At 42.7% G+C, this 16,723-nt stretch overlaps 1 protein-coding gene across 1 annotated transcript; it reads left to right on the forward strand.

Moving 5' to 3' along the window:
- Positions 1-1,087: 1,087 nt before the first annotated feature.
- LOC139424736 (zinc finger protein 271-like) lies at positions 1,088-10,297 on the forward strand. Its single transcript, XM_071176844.1, has 2 exons — positions 1,088-1,632; positions 8,209-10,297. Exons 1-2 carry the CDS (start codon positions 1,272-1,274, stop codon positions 9,765-9,767), a joined length of 1,920 nt encoding a protein of 639 aa, XP_071032945.1. The 5' UTR covers positions 1,088-1,271; the 3' UTR covers positions 9,768-10,297.
- Positions 10,298-16,723: the final 6,426 nt, after the last annotated feature.

Below are 16,723 nucleotides of genomic sequence, written 5' to 3' on the forward strand. Positions count from 1 at the left end.
CATTAAAGTGTAGAACCCCTTTACTGCATATTGGTTCAACGACTGCAGAGACGATCCCCAACCTCCTCTTCTTCCTCCAATGTGACAGTGATCTCCCCCTCCTCCTCTTTCACACCAAAAACTGCATCCTCCTCTCCTTTTATTGTAACATCCTCCTCCTTCACTCTGAAAGCGTTTTCCTCTTCTTTCACTGAAACGTCTTTCTCTTTCAGCCTCACCTTCTACTTGTTTTACTGTAACATACTCCTCCTCTTTCACAACAATGTTCTGCCACAGACACTTTCTCCGTCCAGCAGACCTCCTCTTCTTTAACAGGAGGGGAGTAGTTTAGTGAACTCATGGTCGGGGATGTTAGCTAGCTATCATTAGCGACTAGGCTAGTGCAAACTAAACCAGCCAGATACTATAGCTGACTATCACAAAATAACGTAATATTAAATAGGTTAACAAGTAGATACGACAGAAGTGTGTCTAAAACACAGTTGTTAATATACACCGAAAGCGTATAAATAGCTTGAATCTTTCGGCTATGTTGGCTAGCAAGCTACCAAAATGGTTGACGAGCTGTTTCTGAAGAACCGTCCACTAGATTATACGTCACGCTGGAAGCGTCGCCTGAAAGACTCACATCGCCGTCTGCTGACTGGAGGGGAAACGCAGTTGAGGATCATATTTTATTTTCAGACAAAGATTATTTTAAAACGAAACGAACCAGCCCAAAACCAAACCAATCAGGTGGTTGGTTATTCGATGCAATGAAGCTTCAGACGTCATTGATGATGTGCTGCTGATAAAATGATACAGGCATCATCACACTGCTTTGAAGTATACTGCTTAGCGATTTGGACGCATGCCTCGTAGTCCCGGAATCAAACGTCCCTACGTGACATCCCTACACGCTTCCTACACTTTAGCTTGTTGTCTGAAAATCAAATATACATTTTACTCAACTGCGTTACCCACTCCAGGCAACAGAGGGCGGACTGGGAATTTAAGGCAATGCTGCTACTGTGACGTATAATCTAGTGGACGGAACGCTTCTTTCAACAGCAACAGCAGTTAGTCAGACACCTCGGTACCTTGCCAGACAAAATAGCTGAATCAATAAAGCTCTTTAGACGCGTTAGTGCATATTAGCCACTGTGTTTTAAACCCACTTCTGTCGTCTAGTTAGTTATCCGATTTAATTTAATATTTACGGTGTTGTTGTTATTAGTCAGCTAGCGGTCTGGTTAAGTTAGCATTAGCCTAGCTAGCTAACGTCCCCGACCATGCGGTCACTAAGCTTCTCTCCTCCTGCTATAGAAGATGAGGTCTGCTGGATGGAGGAAGAGGAGGATATCACAGTAAAACAAGAAGTAGAGAGTGAGGCTGTTACTGTGAAAGAAGAAAAATACGCGTTCAGAGTGAAAGTGGAGGAGGATGTTACAGTAAAAGTAGAGGAGGATGCAGTTTATGGATTGAAAGAGGAGGATGGAGAGATGACTGTTATATCGAAAAAAGAGGAGGAAGAAGAGGAGGAAACTGGATATCTGGGCCCGGTTTCCCAAACGCATCTTAAGGCATCCAATGGTTCTAATGATGAATTTAGCCATAAGATGGTTTTGAGAAACCGTTCCCTGATAAACACTCGTAAGTACTGTCTTACAAACAGAGGCACAAACTCTGCAGTTGTTGAACTGATGTTTGGTGTTAAAGGGGAAATCTGCAATTGTAACAATGTAAATCAACACTGTATCGCCTCAACATGGTAAAAACATGGTTAAAACTATAATGTTGATATAATGGATGGTCAGTCCTTGCATCCATAGGTCTGTCTGTCTGTAGTTACATTTCTCCAACCCCATAATCATTTTATTACCAAGACAGTGGTGGAATGACAGATTTGTTATTGTTTGAACTGCAGATTGCTGGGTTGTGTTTTTTTTTTTAAACAGAAACAAAATGGCTGCCCAGAGACTTGGTTTGGTAAACAGCTAAGGGATGGGGGAAGGAAAAGTGTAACCACTCTCAAATTCATAAAGAACGATATTGTAGAAACCTTAACCCAACAGCTAGCGACCTCGTCAAGAAGTATAGACGTAACAGTTATAAGGTGTTGGCTTGACAGTCGCTGGACCCAGGTTTGAGTTCAGCTCAGGGCTACCCCCTGAATTCAATGAATACAACACCTGGCCATCCATGAGGTCATAATGATAGTTTAACCAGGTTTCTAGGATATAAAGTATATTCTAGAATTGCCAGTGTAGATTTCCTGTGGGGGTCAAATTATTAGAGCTGTTGATAAGTCATCGTATAATATTCAGCCAATTTTTTTTCATGCCCTTACATTAAAGGCAAGACATACCTAGATTCAATTACATTCATGAATTGGTTTGAAACCTTTGTTTTAAACCCTTCTCAAAGTTGGTGCCTTGGCGGATTTGTAAAAAATGGTTTGTCATGAATCACAATCACTACAACACAACCTGACCAGAGGGAGCCGGTCGTCAACACAACCTGACCAAAGGGAGCCGGTCGTCAACACACAACCTGACCAGAGGGAGCCGGTCGTCAACACACAACCTGACCAGAGGGAGCCGGTCGTCAACACACAACCTGACCAGAGGGAGCCGGTCGTCAACACACAACCTGACCAGAGGGAGCCGGTCGTCAACACACAACCTGACCAGAGGGAGCCGGTCGTCAACACACAACCTGACCAGAGGGAGCCGGTCGTCAACACACAACTTGACCAGAGGGAGCCGGTCGTCAACACACAACCTGACCAGAGGGAGCCGGTCGTCAACACACAACCTGACCAGAGGGAGCCGGTCGTCAACACACAACCTGACCAGTGGGAGCCGGTCGTCAAGACACAACCTGACCAGAGGGAGCCGGTCGTCAACACACAACCTGACCAGAGGGAGCCGGTCGTCAACACACAACCTGACCAGAGGGAGCCGGTCGTCAACACACAACCTGACCAGAGGGAGCCGGTCGTCAACACACAACCTGACCAGTGGGAGCCGGTCGTCAAGACACAACCTGACCAGAGGGAGCCGGTCGTCAAGATACAACCTGACCAGAGGGAGCCGGTCGTCAACACACAACCTGACCAGAGGGAGCCGGTCGTCAACACACAACCTGACCAGAGGGAGCCGGTCGTCAACACACAACCTGACCAGAGGGAGCCGGTCGTCAACACACAACCTGACCAGAGGGAGCCGGTCGTCAACACACAACCTGACCAGAGGGAGCCGGTCGTCAACACACAACCTGACCAGAGGGAGCCGGTCGTCAACACACAACCTGACCAGAGGGAGCCGGTCGTCAACACACAACCTGACCAGAGGGAGCCGGTCGTCAACACACAACCTGACCAGAGGGAGCCGGTCGTCAACACACAACCTGACCAGAGGGAGCCGGTCGTCAACACACAACCTGACCAGAGGGAGCCGGTCGTCAACACACAACCTGACCAGAGGGAGCCGGTCGTCAACACACAACTTGACCAGTGGGAGCCGGTCGTCAAGACACAACCTGACCAGAGGGAGCCGGTCGTCAGCACACAACCTGACCAGAGGGAGCCGGTCGTCAACACACAACCTGACCAGAGGGAGCCGGTCGTCAACACACAACCTGACCAGAGGGAGCCGGTCGTCAACACACAACCTGACCAGAGGGAGCCGGTCGTCAACACACAACCTGACCAGAGGGAGCCGGTCGTCAACACACAACCTGACCAGAGGGAGCCGGTCGTCAACACACAACCTGACCAGAGGGAGCCGGTCGTCAACACACCACCTGACCAGAGGGAGCCGGTCGTCAACACACCACCTGACCAGAGGGAGCCTCCCCCCTCTGCTGCTGGACTTCGTAAATTCTGCCGTTTTGCTCCTGAAATTTTCAGTAATAGACTACACCAGCAGTCTGCAACCTTTTCCAGTTGGAGTGCCAATTTATCTGACCATTTCTACCAATCTGTGTGCCAGTAATGATTTTCAAATGCACATTTTCATGGAACAGTTTCATTTAAATTATAATAGTATCTCAAAATCATTGTCTGTGATTCATCTACGTTCTATCTAAATCTAAATGAAAATTATAGATATCTAAAAGTATATTTTATTGCCATTGCCAACTATGTTAAATAATATAGCCTACATAAAGCCAAAAAATGAAAACGTATTCTGCAGGTAGAAAATAAATATCCTAGAAATCACATTGGCTGCACATGGCCTGTCTACAACAAACTTTAAACATGGTATTAACTATCAACTGGGTCAGGAAACTCAGGTAGCAAGCTTGCAACATTGTATAAAAAATTCTATGCCCTCAGTTTCCTGTTCCAGTGAGTTCTGGACAGTAATCAGGTATTTTATGACATTTCCACTGGATCAGAGCATTACATTTTTCCATTTTCTGCTGAGTGGTTATCGAAAGGGTGAGGGATGGAAATATTTTACGAAAATACTTTGAGGAACTTGTCATTCGCAATTGCTTTTGATTAGACTTTGTTTACTTGCTGTTTGTGGAGGTGAAGAAAAATTACTTTGAGAAACTCCAGAACTCATTAGTGGTGGTGCGTTAAGACAATGAGAAATACTATCAGACATTCCCAAATGGGAACATTTATAGTCACATTTGTGTGCATGTCAGGTAGACTAGTCCTACTACTATATGTGTGGTCAGGTAGACTAGTCCTACTTCTATGTGTTGTCAGGAAGACTAGTCCTACTTCTATATGTGTTGTCAGGTAGACTAGTCCTACTATATGTGTAACCAGGTAGAATAGTCCTACTACTATACAGTGGGGCAAAAAAGTATTTAGTCAGCCACCAATTGTGCAAGTTCTCCCACTTAAAAAGATGAGAGGCCTGTAATTTTCATCATAGGTACACATCAACTATGACAGACAAAATGAGAATAAAAAAATCCAGAAAATCACATTGTAGGATTTTTAATTAATTTATTTGCAAATTATGGTGGAAAATAAGTATTTGGTCAATAACAAAAGTTTATCTCGATACTTTGTTATATACCCTTTGTTGGCAATGACAGAGGTCAAACGTTTTCTGTAAGTCTTCACAAGGTTTCACACACTGTTACTGGTATTTTGGCCCATTCCTCCATGCAGATCTCCTCTAGAGCAGTGATGTTTTGGGGCTGTTGCTGGGCAACACAGACTTTCAACTCCATCCAAAGATTTTCTATGGGGTTGAGATCTGGAGACTGGCTAGGCCACTCCAGGACCTTGAAATGCATCTTACAAAGCCACTCCTTCGTTGCCCAAGCGGTGTGTTTGGGATCATTGTCATGCTGAAAGACCCAGGCACGTTTCATCTTCAATGCCCTTGCTGATGGAAGGAGGTTTTCACTCAAAATCTCACGATACATGGCCCCATTCATTCTTTCCTTTACACGGATCATTCGTCCTGGTCCCTTTGCAGAAAAACAGCCCCAAAGCATGATGTTTCCACCCCCATGCTTCACAGTAGGTATGGTGTTCTTTGATTGCAACTCAGCATTCTTTGTCCTCCAAACACGACGAGATGAGTTTTTACCAAAAAGTTATATTTTGGTTTCATCTGACCATATGACATTCTCCCAATCTTCTTCTGGTTCATCCAAATGCTCTCTAGCAAACTTCAGACGGGCCTGGACATGTACTGGCTTAAGCAGGGGGACACGTCAGGCACTGCAGGATATGAGTCCCTGGCGGCGTAGTGTGTTACTGATGGTAGGCTTTGTTACTTTGGTCCCAGCTCTCTGCAGGTCATTCATTAGGTCCCCCCGTGTGGTTCTGGGATTTTTGCTCACCGTTCTTGTGATCATTTTGACCCCACGGGGTGAGATCTTGCGTGGAGCCCCAGATCAAGGGAGATTATCGGTGGTCTTGTATGTCTTCCATTTCCTAATAATAAGTGTACCTATGATGAAAATTACAGGCCCCTCATCTTTTTAAACTGGAGAACATGCATAATTGGTGGCTGACTAAATACTTTTTTGCCCCACTGTATGTGTAACCAGATAGACTACTCCTACTACTATATGTGTTTTCAGGTACACGAGTCCTACTTCTATATGTGTAATCAGTTAGACTACTCCTACTACTATATGTGTAGGCAGGTAGACTAGTCCTAATATCTATATGCGTAGTCAGGTAGACTAGTCCTAATATCTATATGTGTTACCAGGTAGACTAGTCCTAATTCTATATGTGTTACCAGGTAGACAAGTCCTACTTCTATATGTGTAGTCAGGTAGACTAGTCCTACTTCCATATGTGTAACCAGGTAGACTAGTCCTACTTCCATATGTGTAACCAGGTAGACTAGTCCTACTACTATATGTGTAATCAGGTAGACAAGTCCTACTACTATATGTGTAATCAGGTAGACTAGTCCTACTATATGTGTTGTCAGGTAGACTAGTCCTACTTCTGTAAGCGTGATTAGCTGTGCATCCTTAATCAACATTGACAGGAGTGTTTCAAACAAAAGACAATGAATAAATTGACAAAACTGACGCATCTTGCGGGGTACGGTCTGGGTGGTCTGCCATGGGCCATTTCATTTTGTATCTGCTTGGGTCGGCATGGGGAATGATTGAATTTCCCCATAGTATGTTGTACCGAAGTTGACCGACTGAAAGGGAGCATAACCTTATGACTAAAATGACTGTTCCCTGAAGGAGGGAAATGACGTACAACACCTGTTTTCCCCCTCCCCTTTCTGGGTCAGTGAAGAACAATATTAAATTTAAGGAATAAATCTAAGCCTCACGCGCATCACCTGTGGAAGGCGTGGCTTCCAGCGAGGCACAAATTATTTTTTTTGTTGTACCTCGTTTCCTTCCTTCAGGGAACAGTAGTTATAGTCATAACGTGTGGATTTAATAGTATGTTGTACCTAGTTTCCCTCCTTAAGGGAACAGTAGTTATAGTCATAACGTGTGGATTTAATTTTATGTTGTACCTCGTTTCCCTCCTTCAGAGTACAATAGTTATAGTCCTAACGTTAAGCTTGTCATATGATGAACTTCAACTTAAATACTGGATCTTGCTGTGGGACAGTTTTTTTTGTATTCAGATCTCTGAAATGCTCTCTAACTACGTATCAGTTAGTGGCTCCTTATGTTAAGCTGGGAAAACAGTTTGTGGGCACAGAAATCCTAAATAATTTCAGAGTTTGCTAAATCCAATGGTTCTAACCGAGAGTCACCTTCACTTTATAGACAACACCTAAATGGACACTGTCATTAACATGGTTCTTCAATAAATACACAAAATACTGTAGCTGTTTAGTTAGTCACATGTTAACTATCTTTAGCTGATCCAGGAAATCATTTTCTGAATGACAGTCAAATGAAAAACATCACGACATGCAACAGCAACCAAAGTGCTTCTTCATTCATTACACCATTATGCCGTGCTCTAGTATGTCTGTAGTTATTGTGGTTCGGTGAAGTTTTGGGTCCTACAGTAGGTCTATGTTGTTGTTAGGTGAAGTTATGGGTCAATTTGTTAAATACTTAGTGTACAAAGCTAGCCAAAGAGCATTTTACTGGTTGAAGTGTTTTTAAAGTATGCTGTTAATTTGGGCCGATAACACAAACATATTAAGCAGGAGATTCAAACGAGCCTTACGATTTTAATCCAAAAGTAATGTGAAATGCACTCATAAGCAACCTGTAAATGGAGGCTATATTTGCAGTCAGCCTATGAGAACTCCACTGAGTTTTCCCCCACGGTGGTGAATTAGTGAATAGACACAGAGCTTAATGTGAGTTTCCTTGAGTAGCACTCCTGATCTTCCTCTGTAATATTCAGAATACATTGTGAAAAACTAAAATCTTCGCTCACCATTTTTGCTCCAGGCAGATATACTACATCCATAACTAGCGGTTTCCTCATTAGCATGGAGGAGTTTCTGCAATCAAATTGACCTTGTGCCGCAATTTTATCAAACACCGAAAGGGGCCTATATTGGCACACTACTTCGGATTTCAACAACTTGAATAACTTATTTCTAGTTACCACTAATGTGAAAACAAGACAAAATATGACTTGTTGCTAACTTGATTGTCTTAATTGTCAAATTTAACAGACTTCAGTTGTTGTACAACTTCATGGGTATGCTCTGGGCATCACCTTTTACCTCATATAAACTGGATTTCTGCTGTTGTGGGACTTTAACCATCTGTCTGACTTTGTCGTTCACACAGGTGAGAGATGTGACAATCCTGGATCCTCTGTGGAGCCTCAACAACATCATGATGCTGAAGAGGCAGAGAAGAGTCCCTTCAGATCAGAACATAAGAAACACCAGCAGAGACCCACAGAGACGAAATCTAACTGCTGCTCTGACTGTGGGAAAAGATTCAACTCTTCAGTAAAACTTCAAATACACCAGAGAACACACAAAGGAGAGAAATCTATTAGCTGTGATCAATGTGGGAAGAGTTTTACTACATCTGGCTCTCTGACCTTACACCAGAGAACACACACAGGAGAGAAACCTTATAGCTGTGATCAATGTGGGAAGAGTTTTACTACATCTGGCTCTCTGACTTTACACCAGAGAACACACACAGGAGAGAAACCTTATAGCTGTGATCAATGTGGGAAGGGTTTTACTACATCTTGCCAGCTGACTATACACCAGAGAATACACACAGGAGAGAAACCTTATAGCTGTGATCAATGTGGGAAGAGTTTTACCACATCTGGTCATCTGACTTTACACCGGAGAACACACACGGGAGAGAAACCTTATAGCTGTGGACAATGTGGGAAGAGTTTTGGTCAATCTAGCCAGCTGACATTACACCAGAGAACACACACAGGAGAGAAACCTTATAGCTGTGGACAATGTGGGAAGAGTTTTGGTCAATCTATTAATCTGAAAGTGCACCAGAGAAGACACACAGGAGAGAAACCCTACAGTTGTGATCAATGTGGGAAGAGTTTTGTTACATCTGACCAGCTGACTTTACACCAGAGAATACACACAGGAGAGAAACCTTATAGCTGTGATCAATGTGGGAAGAGTTTTACTACATCTGGCTCTCTGACTTTACACCGGAGAACACACACAGGAGAGAAACCTTATAACTGTGGGCAATGTGGGAAGAGTTTTGGTCAATCTAGCCAGCTGACATTACACCAGAGAATACACACAGGAGAGAAACCTTTTACCTGTGGTCAATGTGGGAAGAGTTTTTGTCAATCTAGCAATCTGACAGTGCACCAGAGAAGACACACAGGAGAGAAATCCTATAGTTGTGATCATTGTGGGAAGAGTTTTGTCAAATCTGACCAGCTGACAGTACACCAGAGAATACACACAGGAGAGAAACCCTATAGCTGTGATCAATGTGGGAAGAGTTTTACTACATCTGGCTCTCTGACTGTACACCAGAGAACACACACAGGAGAGAAACCTTATAGCTGTGATCAATGTGGGAAGAGTTTTGGTCAATATAGCCAGCTGACTTTACACCAGAGAACACACACAGGAGATAAACCTTATAGCTGTGTTCAATGTGGAAAGAGTTTTGGTCAATCTAGCAATCTGACAGTGCACCAGAGAAGACACACAGGAGAGAAACCTTCTAGCTCTGATCAATGTGGGAAGACTTTTCCTACATCTAGCCAACTGACTGTATACCAGAGAACACACACAGGGCAGAAATCTTATAGCTGTGATAAATGTGGGAAGAGATACTCTGGTAAAAGATCTCTGATCAAACATCAGAAAATACATGAAGGAGTTGTTTCATGATATCAATGAAATAATGTCACAATGTAGTTTATTTTAACAGTAGTATTTTAATGAATGTCAACATAGAACCCTAAATGTTTGCCCCCTGTTCAATTGATTTTAGCCTCATGGAAACAATCCAGGCTCTGAATTGAAAGAGTTACTATTTATGTGATTGAACAAAAAGTGACTAACAAAAAAGAGTTTGTTACACTTACCACGTTGGTGACCCACTTCAATCAAAATGCAACACTTCAAAATGAATCACAATGTAGCTAGCAGTTTACCACGTTGGTGACCCACTGGAATCGCAATGAAACACTCAAATGTTTAGGTTTTCAATATATCCCAAACTGTTTCTGCATATTGGTTATTGATTTGGACACGTTAAAACTGTGTTTTGACATTGCTCTATTCCCATTTAGCAAAATGTAATTCAAAAGACGTAGAAAATAAGACTATGCCCGACATCCAATATATGTTCGGTTGTAGTTGAAAGTGAAAGTTGAAAAGATGTATTTCCGGGTAGTTTTTTCAATGACTTGAAAACAGCTTAATTTCAACGTACTTGCAGCCTATACACCTATAATCAATTTTATTAACAATCTTACATCACCCTAGAATTTCTTGACAACATTCAAGTGCTCATTGTCTTTATTCCACTACTGAAGAAGCATGACTCAAATCACCTCATATTTCAAACATCCAGCCTGACAAAAGATACATGTTTTATTATTCCATGCCTCACCATTAAGTTCATTATTGCCAATACATATAAACAAAGGGGTGTGTACATTTGGTTTTGATATTTCATATTTACAATTATGTAACATTTAGTAATCATAGTTATTCATGCAACCAACTTAACATTTTTGGGTACAATTATATTAACATTGTTACCCTGCTTTTATATCCAACAACATACAGTGGGGCAAACATGTATTTAGTCAGCCACCAATTGTGCAAGTTCTCCCACTTAAAAAGATGAGAGAGGCCTGTAATTTTCATCATAGGTACACTTCAACTATGACAGACAAAATGAGAAAAAAAATCCAGAAAATCACATTGTAGGATTTTTTATGAATTTATTTGCAAATTATGGTGGAAAATAAGTATTTGGTCAATAACAAAAGTTTCTCAATACTTTGTTATATACCCTTTGTTGGCAATGACAGAGGTCAAACGTTTTCGGTAAGTCTTCACAAGGTTTTCACACACTGTTGCTGGTATTTTGGCCCATTCCTCCATGCAGATCTCCTCTAGAGCAGTGATGATTTGGGGCTGTTGCTGGGCAACACAGACTTTCAACTCCCTCCAAATATTTTCTATGGGGTTGAGATCTGGAGACTGGCTAGGCCACGCCAGGACCTTGAAATGCTTCTTACGAAGCCACTCCGTTGCCCGGGCGGTGTGTTTGGGATCATTGTCATGCTGAAAGACCCAGCCACGTTTCATCTTCAATGCCCTTGCTGATGGAAGGAGGTTTTCACTCAAAATCTCACGATACATGGCCCCATTCATTCTTTCCTTTACACGGATCAGTCGTCCTGGTCCCTTTGCAGAAAAACAGCCCCAAAGCATGATGTTTCCACCCCCATGCTTCACAGTAGGTATGGTGTTCTTTGGATGCAACTCAGCATTCTTTGTCCTCCAAACACGACGAGATGAGTTTTTACCAAAAAGTTATATTTTGGTTTCATCTGACCATATGACATTCTCCCAATCTTCTTCTGGATCATCCAAATGCTCTAGCAAACTTCAGATGGGCCTGGACATGTACTGGCTTAAGCAGGGGGACACGTCTGGCACTGCAGGATTTGTGTCCCTGGCGGCGTAGTGTGTTACTGATGGTAGGCTTTGTAACTTTGGTCCCAGCTCTCTGCAGGCCATTCACTAGCCCCCCCCCCCCCCCCCCCCCCGTGTGGTTCTGGGATTTTTGCTCACCGTTCTTGTGATCATTTTGACCCCACGGGGTGAGATCTTGCGTGGAGCCCCAGATCGAGGGAGATTATCAGTGGTCTTGTATGTCTTCCATTTCCTAATAATTGCTCCCACAGTTGATTTCTTCAAACCAAACTGCTTACCTATTGCAGATTCAGTCTTCCCAGCCTGGTGCAGGTCTACAATTTTGTTTCTGGTGTCCTTTGACAGCTCTTTGGTCTTGGCCATAGTGGTGTTTGGAGTGTGACTGTTTGAGGTTGTGGACAGGTGTCTTTTATACTGATAACAAGTCCAAACAGGTGCCATTAATACAGGTAACGAGTGGAGGACAGAGGAGCCTCTTAAAGAAGAAGTTACAGGTCTGTGAGAGACAGAAATCTTGTTTGTTTGTAGGTGACCAAATACTTATTTTCCACCTAAATTTGCAAATAAATTCATTAAAAATCCTAAAATGTGATTTTCTGGATGTTTTTTCTCATTTTGTCTGTCATAGTTGAAGTGTACCTATGATGAAAATTACAGGCCTCATCTTTTTAAGTGGGAGAACTTGCACAATTGGTGGCTGACTAAATACTTTTTTGCCCCACTGTACCTATCGAGTGAACCCTGAAAAGAGAGAGAAGCTCCGCAGTGAGGTGAAAGGTTACTACGTATTTCGCAGGTGTTTCCTCTTGAAATCAGACGTGTGTGGTAAGGACAACTTGGTTGCTGATTTTCTCAAGGGTTGGCAGTCAAAAAGATTTGTGTTTTGCATTTAGCCAGTGTGGATCACCATGGATCACAATTTATTTTCGACTCGTTTTTCCGTGTTGGAGATTAGTTTTATCTCTTATTCTTTTCTGTATTTTTTGAAACTGCACTGTTGGTTAGAGGCTCGTAGTGTAAGCCGTCCAGTGTTGTATACGGCGCATGTGACAAAATAAGTTTTGTTTTGTTTGGGCTAGAAGCTAGTGAGTTTTAGGAAGACGAGAGTTCTTGAAGCTAGTGAGTTTTAGGATTCTATGGAAAGAAAAAGCATTAAAAAATTATAGATTGTATATTATTATTCAGAAATACGTGTTTTTAATTGTTGACATGTATTGTAAAAATGTAACCAATTACAGAATGAAATGTATGTGAAGACACCATGTTTATATTGTAGATGATTATGTGAAATGGAAGTTGTAGAGATACTCTGAATGGTTGGCTATGAAAAGCCAACTGACATTTACTCCTGAGGTGCTGATCTGTTACACCCTCGACAGCCACTGTGTTTATTATTATTTGACCCTGCTGGTCATCTATGAACATCTTGGCCATGTTCTGTTATAATCCCCACCCGGCACAGCCAGAAGAGGACTGGCCACCCCTCAGAGCGTGGTTTCTTCCTAGGTTCTCGTCTTTCTAGGGAGTTTTTCCTAGCCACCGTGCTTCTACACCTGCATTGCTTGCTGTTTGGGGTTTTAGGCTGGGTTTCTGTACAGCACTCTGTGACATCAGCTGATGTAAGAAGGGCTTTATAAATACATTTGATTGATTGATTGTACAACTGAATGCATTCAACTGAAATGTGTCTTGGGTGCACATATTGGTATCAGAATGTGTTACACCTGTGCTGGCTTGTCCATCTCGGTTGTGGGAAGGTGTTTCACTGAGCTGGTCCAGGTTCTATTTAAGAGTGTCTGGCCCAGTGCTCCAGTTGTCTTGATAGATGTGGAGAGTCAACACCTTTAGTTGCTCCACCTTTTTGGTTTGCTTCCTGTCTTTAAGTTTGGTGTGGGTTTTTCTTTTGTTTGCCTCTTCTTGGGCAGATTTAGTGGGTCTCATGGTGGGTGTCTTTTAGGTCCCAGTTGTTGTTACTAGTCAACTTCCAGTGGACACCATAGTGTCATTCAGAACCCCTCCTAAAACCCACCTGTTTAGTTGTGGTTGTTGTCAGTGACTCTTTGTTAGTTCCCTCTTCTGTTAAAGGGACATTTTTGGTTTTCTTGCTGGGGAACGTAACAACAAACAATGTAGTAAAACAAGCTTATATTTTGGGTTTTAGCATCCAGTTCTTGTTCATCAAAGGCATTTCCTTGAAATGTTCATTAGTCTTTCAGTTGTTATTCTTCTGTTTGCTGTGTATGTTTTTATTTGTTTTTTTTCTTCTGTGAATTGCATTGCATCCATTTCTGAAATGTGCTGTTTAATTAAAGCTTGGTTTGAACATATTGCAAAATAAATTAACCCAATGACCAACCAATCAACAGATTCTTGCTCCATCTTAGTATGAAAAACAGTATAAATTCAGTGCATTTGTTGAAGATGAAAAATTTTGAAATCAACAATACGTAAAAGGATTCAACTACTGAAAACAGAAGCAAACAAATGGATCAATCCCACTTTTCCAGCCTGCTGAAGGAGTGGTGGAGTGGTAAACACCACCCCCGGCTCTACCAGGGGCTTGAGGTGGTCTCCCACAGCTCTGCTTATGTCATGTTCTGTGGCCTTGCCGTTCCATTTCTTGACTGCCCCTGCAACACAGAATGAAATATATTTAGTCATATTATATAAAGCTCTCAAAGTAATGGATATGGAGCATCTATGGCCTCAGTTACACCTGGCACCTAAATGTGATTTCTGTCATCTGATCACTAAGCTCCATTAGGTTAAGATCTAACAGGATGGGCCTTTGACATAGTCTGGATGCAATCAGGCCACCAAATATGCATAAGCAATGTAAAGAGATGTGGGGAAAAGTAAATTGTACACAAATTACCTTCAAAATATCAAATAACAAATGTTTGTGTCTGAGGGGAAATTAACTTTCATACAGCCAAAAGGGGTGAGAAATTACACCAATATCAGTGAACAATTTGGACTAATGTAAATAAACATGGATGATGGAACATATTAACTTTTTCTTACGTGATGAACCGCTAAGGGGACATAAATATTTACCATCTGCGACCTCTCACCTCTCTGGCTGTAGAAGTGTTCTTCATAACCAGTCCCTCAACAGCTCTCTGACTGAGCTCCACCCTCACTGGGTCTTCAGAGGAGAGGAAGGCTGAGGAGGGATGGAAGGATGAATGGATCAGTCACTCAATAAAGTGTAAAGCTGCTTTCTGACAAAATCACTATTTTAGTAGTTCATTAAAGTAATTAAGGCTTAATGACTGCTGAATACCAACTATCAATCACTTAGATCATGTATTTTCAGGTATAGATACATCCTTGGGACGTCCCTAGCCCATTGAAGTTGACATTTAAAATGGTTAAGGTTTGGGGTTATTGTAGGGATTTCCCAAGGATCCCGGATAGCATTGACCATTGTGCATTCTTCTGTCTCTTTTACATAGCAGGTGATGGGTTCTGACTTCTGAACTTGAAAATATGAAATATCCTTATGTGAAATTGAATGAAACAATAATGTATGTTGATGCTGTGATCACTTGACTACATAGCTGATGCCTGCTGGACACTGTGATCACTTGGCTACATAGCTGATGCCTGCTGGACTGTCCATTAATCACGGTACTCCATTCTGTTTGTTTATGTTTTTATCTGTCGGCCCCAGCCGCACTCAGGCTCTGTGTGTAGTTAATCCGACCCTCTGCCTAGTCAACGCCATTTTACCTGCTGTTGTTGTGCTACCTCCTTTGTCCCACCTCCCACACATGCGGTGACCTCACCCATTACAAACAGCATGTCCAGAGATACAACCTCTCTTATTGTCACCCAGTGCCTGGGCTTACCTCCGCTGTACCCGCACCCCACCATACCCTTGTCTGTGCATTATGCCCTGAATATATTCTACCATGCCCAGAAATCTGCTCCTTTTATTCTTTGTCCACAACGCTCTAGGCGACCAGTTTTGATAGCCTTTAGCCGCACCCTCATACTACTCCTCCTCTGTTCCGCAGGTGATGTGGAGGTAAACCTAGGCCCTGCATGTCCCGAGGCACCCTCATTTGTGGACTTCTGTGATCGAAAAAGCCTTGGTTTCATGCATGTCAACATCAGAAGTTTGTTTTACTCACTGCTATAGCACACTCTGCCAACCCTGATGTCCTTACAGTGTCTGAATCCTGGCTTAGGAAGGCCACCAAAAATTCTGAGATTTCTATACCCAACTATAACATTTTCCATCAAGATAGAACGGCAAAGTAATGTCATACATTCCAGGTCCATACCCAAACAGTTCGAACTACTAATTTTAAAAATTACTCTCTCCAGAAATAAGTCTCTCACTGTTGCCGCCTGCTACCGACACCCCTCAGCTCCCAGCTGTGCCCTGGACACCATTTGTGAATTTATCGCCCCCCATCTAGCTTCAGAGTTTGTTTTGTTAGGTGACCTAAACTGGGATATGCTTAACACCCCGGCAGTCCTACAATCTAAGCTAGATGCCCTCAATCTCACACAAATCATCAAGGAACCCACCAGGTACAACCCTAAATCTGTAAACAAGGGCACCCTCATAGACGTCATCCTGACCAACTGGCCCTCCAAATACACCTCCACTGTCTTCAACCAGGATCTCAGTGATCACTGCCTCATTGCCTGTATCCGCTACAGATCCGCAGTCAAACGACCACCCCTCATCACTGTCAAACGCTCCCTAAAACACTTCTGCGACCATGTCTTTCTAATCGACCTGGCCCGGGTATCCTGGAAGGATATTGACCTCATCCCGTAAGCTTGATCCTTCTTTTAAAGTAACTTCCTCACAATTTTAGATAAGTATGCTCCGTTCAAAAAATGCAGAACTAAGAACAGATATAGCCATTGGTTCACTCCTGACTGCCCTCGACCAGCACAAAAACATCCTGTGGCGGACTGCAATAGCATCGAATAGTCCCTGCGATATGCAACTGTTCAGGGAAGTCAGGAACCAATACACGCAGTCAGTCAGGAAAGCAAAGGCCAGCTTCTTCAGGCAGAAATTTGCATCCTGTAGCTCTAACTCCAAAAAATTCTGGGACACTGTAAAGTCCATGGAGAACAAGAGCACCTCCTCCCAGCTGTCCACTGCACTGAGGCTAGGTAATACTGTCACCACCGATAAATCC

This window comes from Oncorhynchus clarkii, chromosome 13, assembly GCF_045791955.1.
Source record: "Oncorhynchus clarkii lewisi isolate Uvic-CL-2024 chromosome 13, UVic_Ocla_1.0, whole genome shotgun sequence".
NCBI classification, from domain to species: Eukaryota; Metazoa; Chordata; class Actinopteri; order Salmoniformes; family Salmonidae; genus Oncorhynchus; species Oncorhynchus clarkii.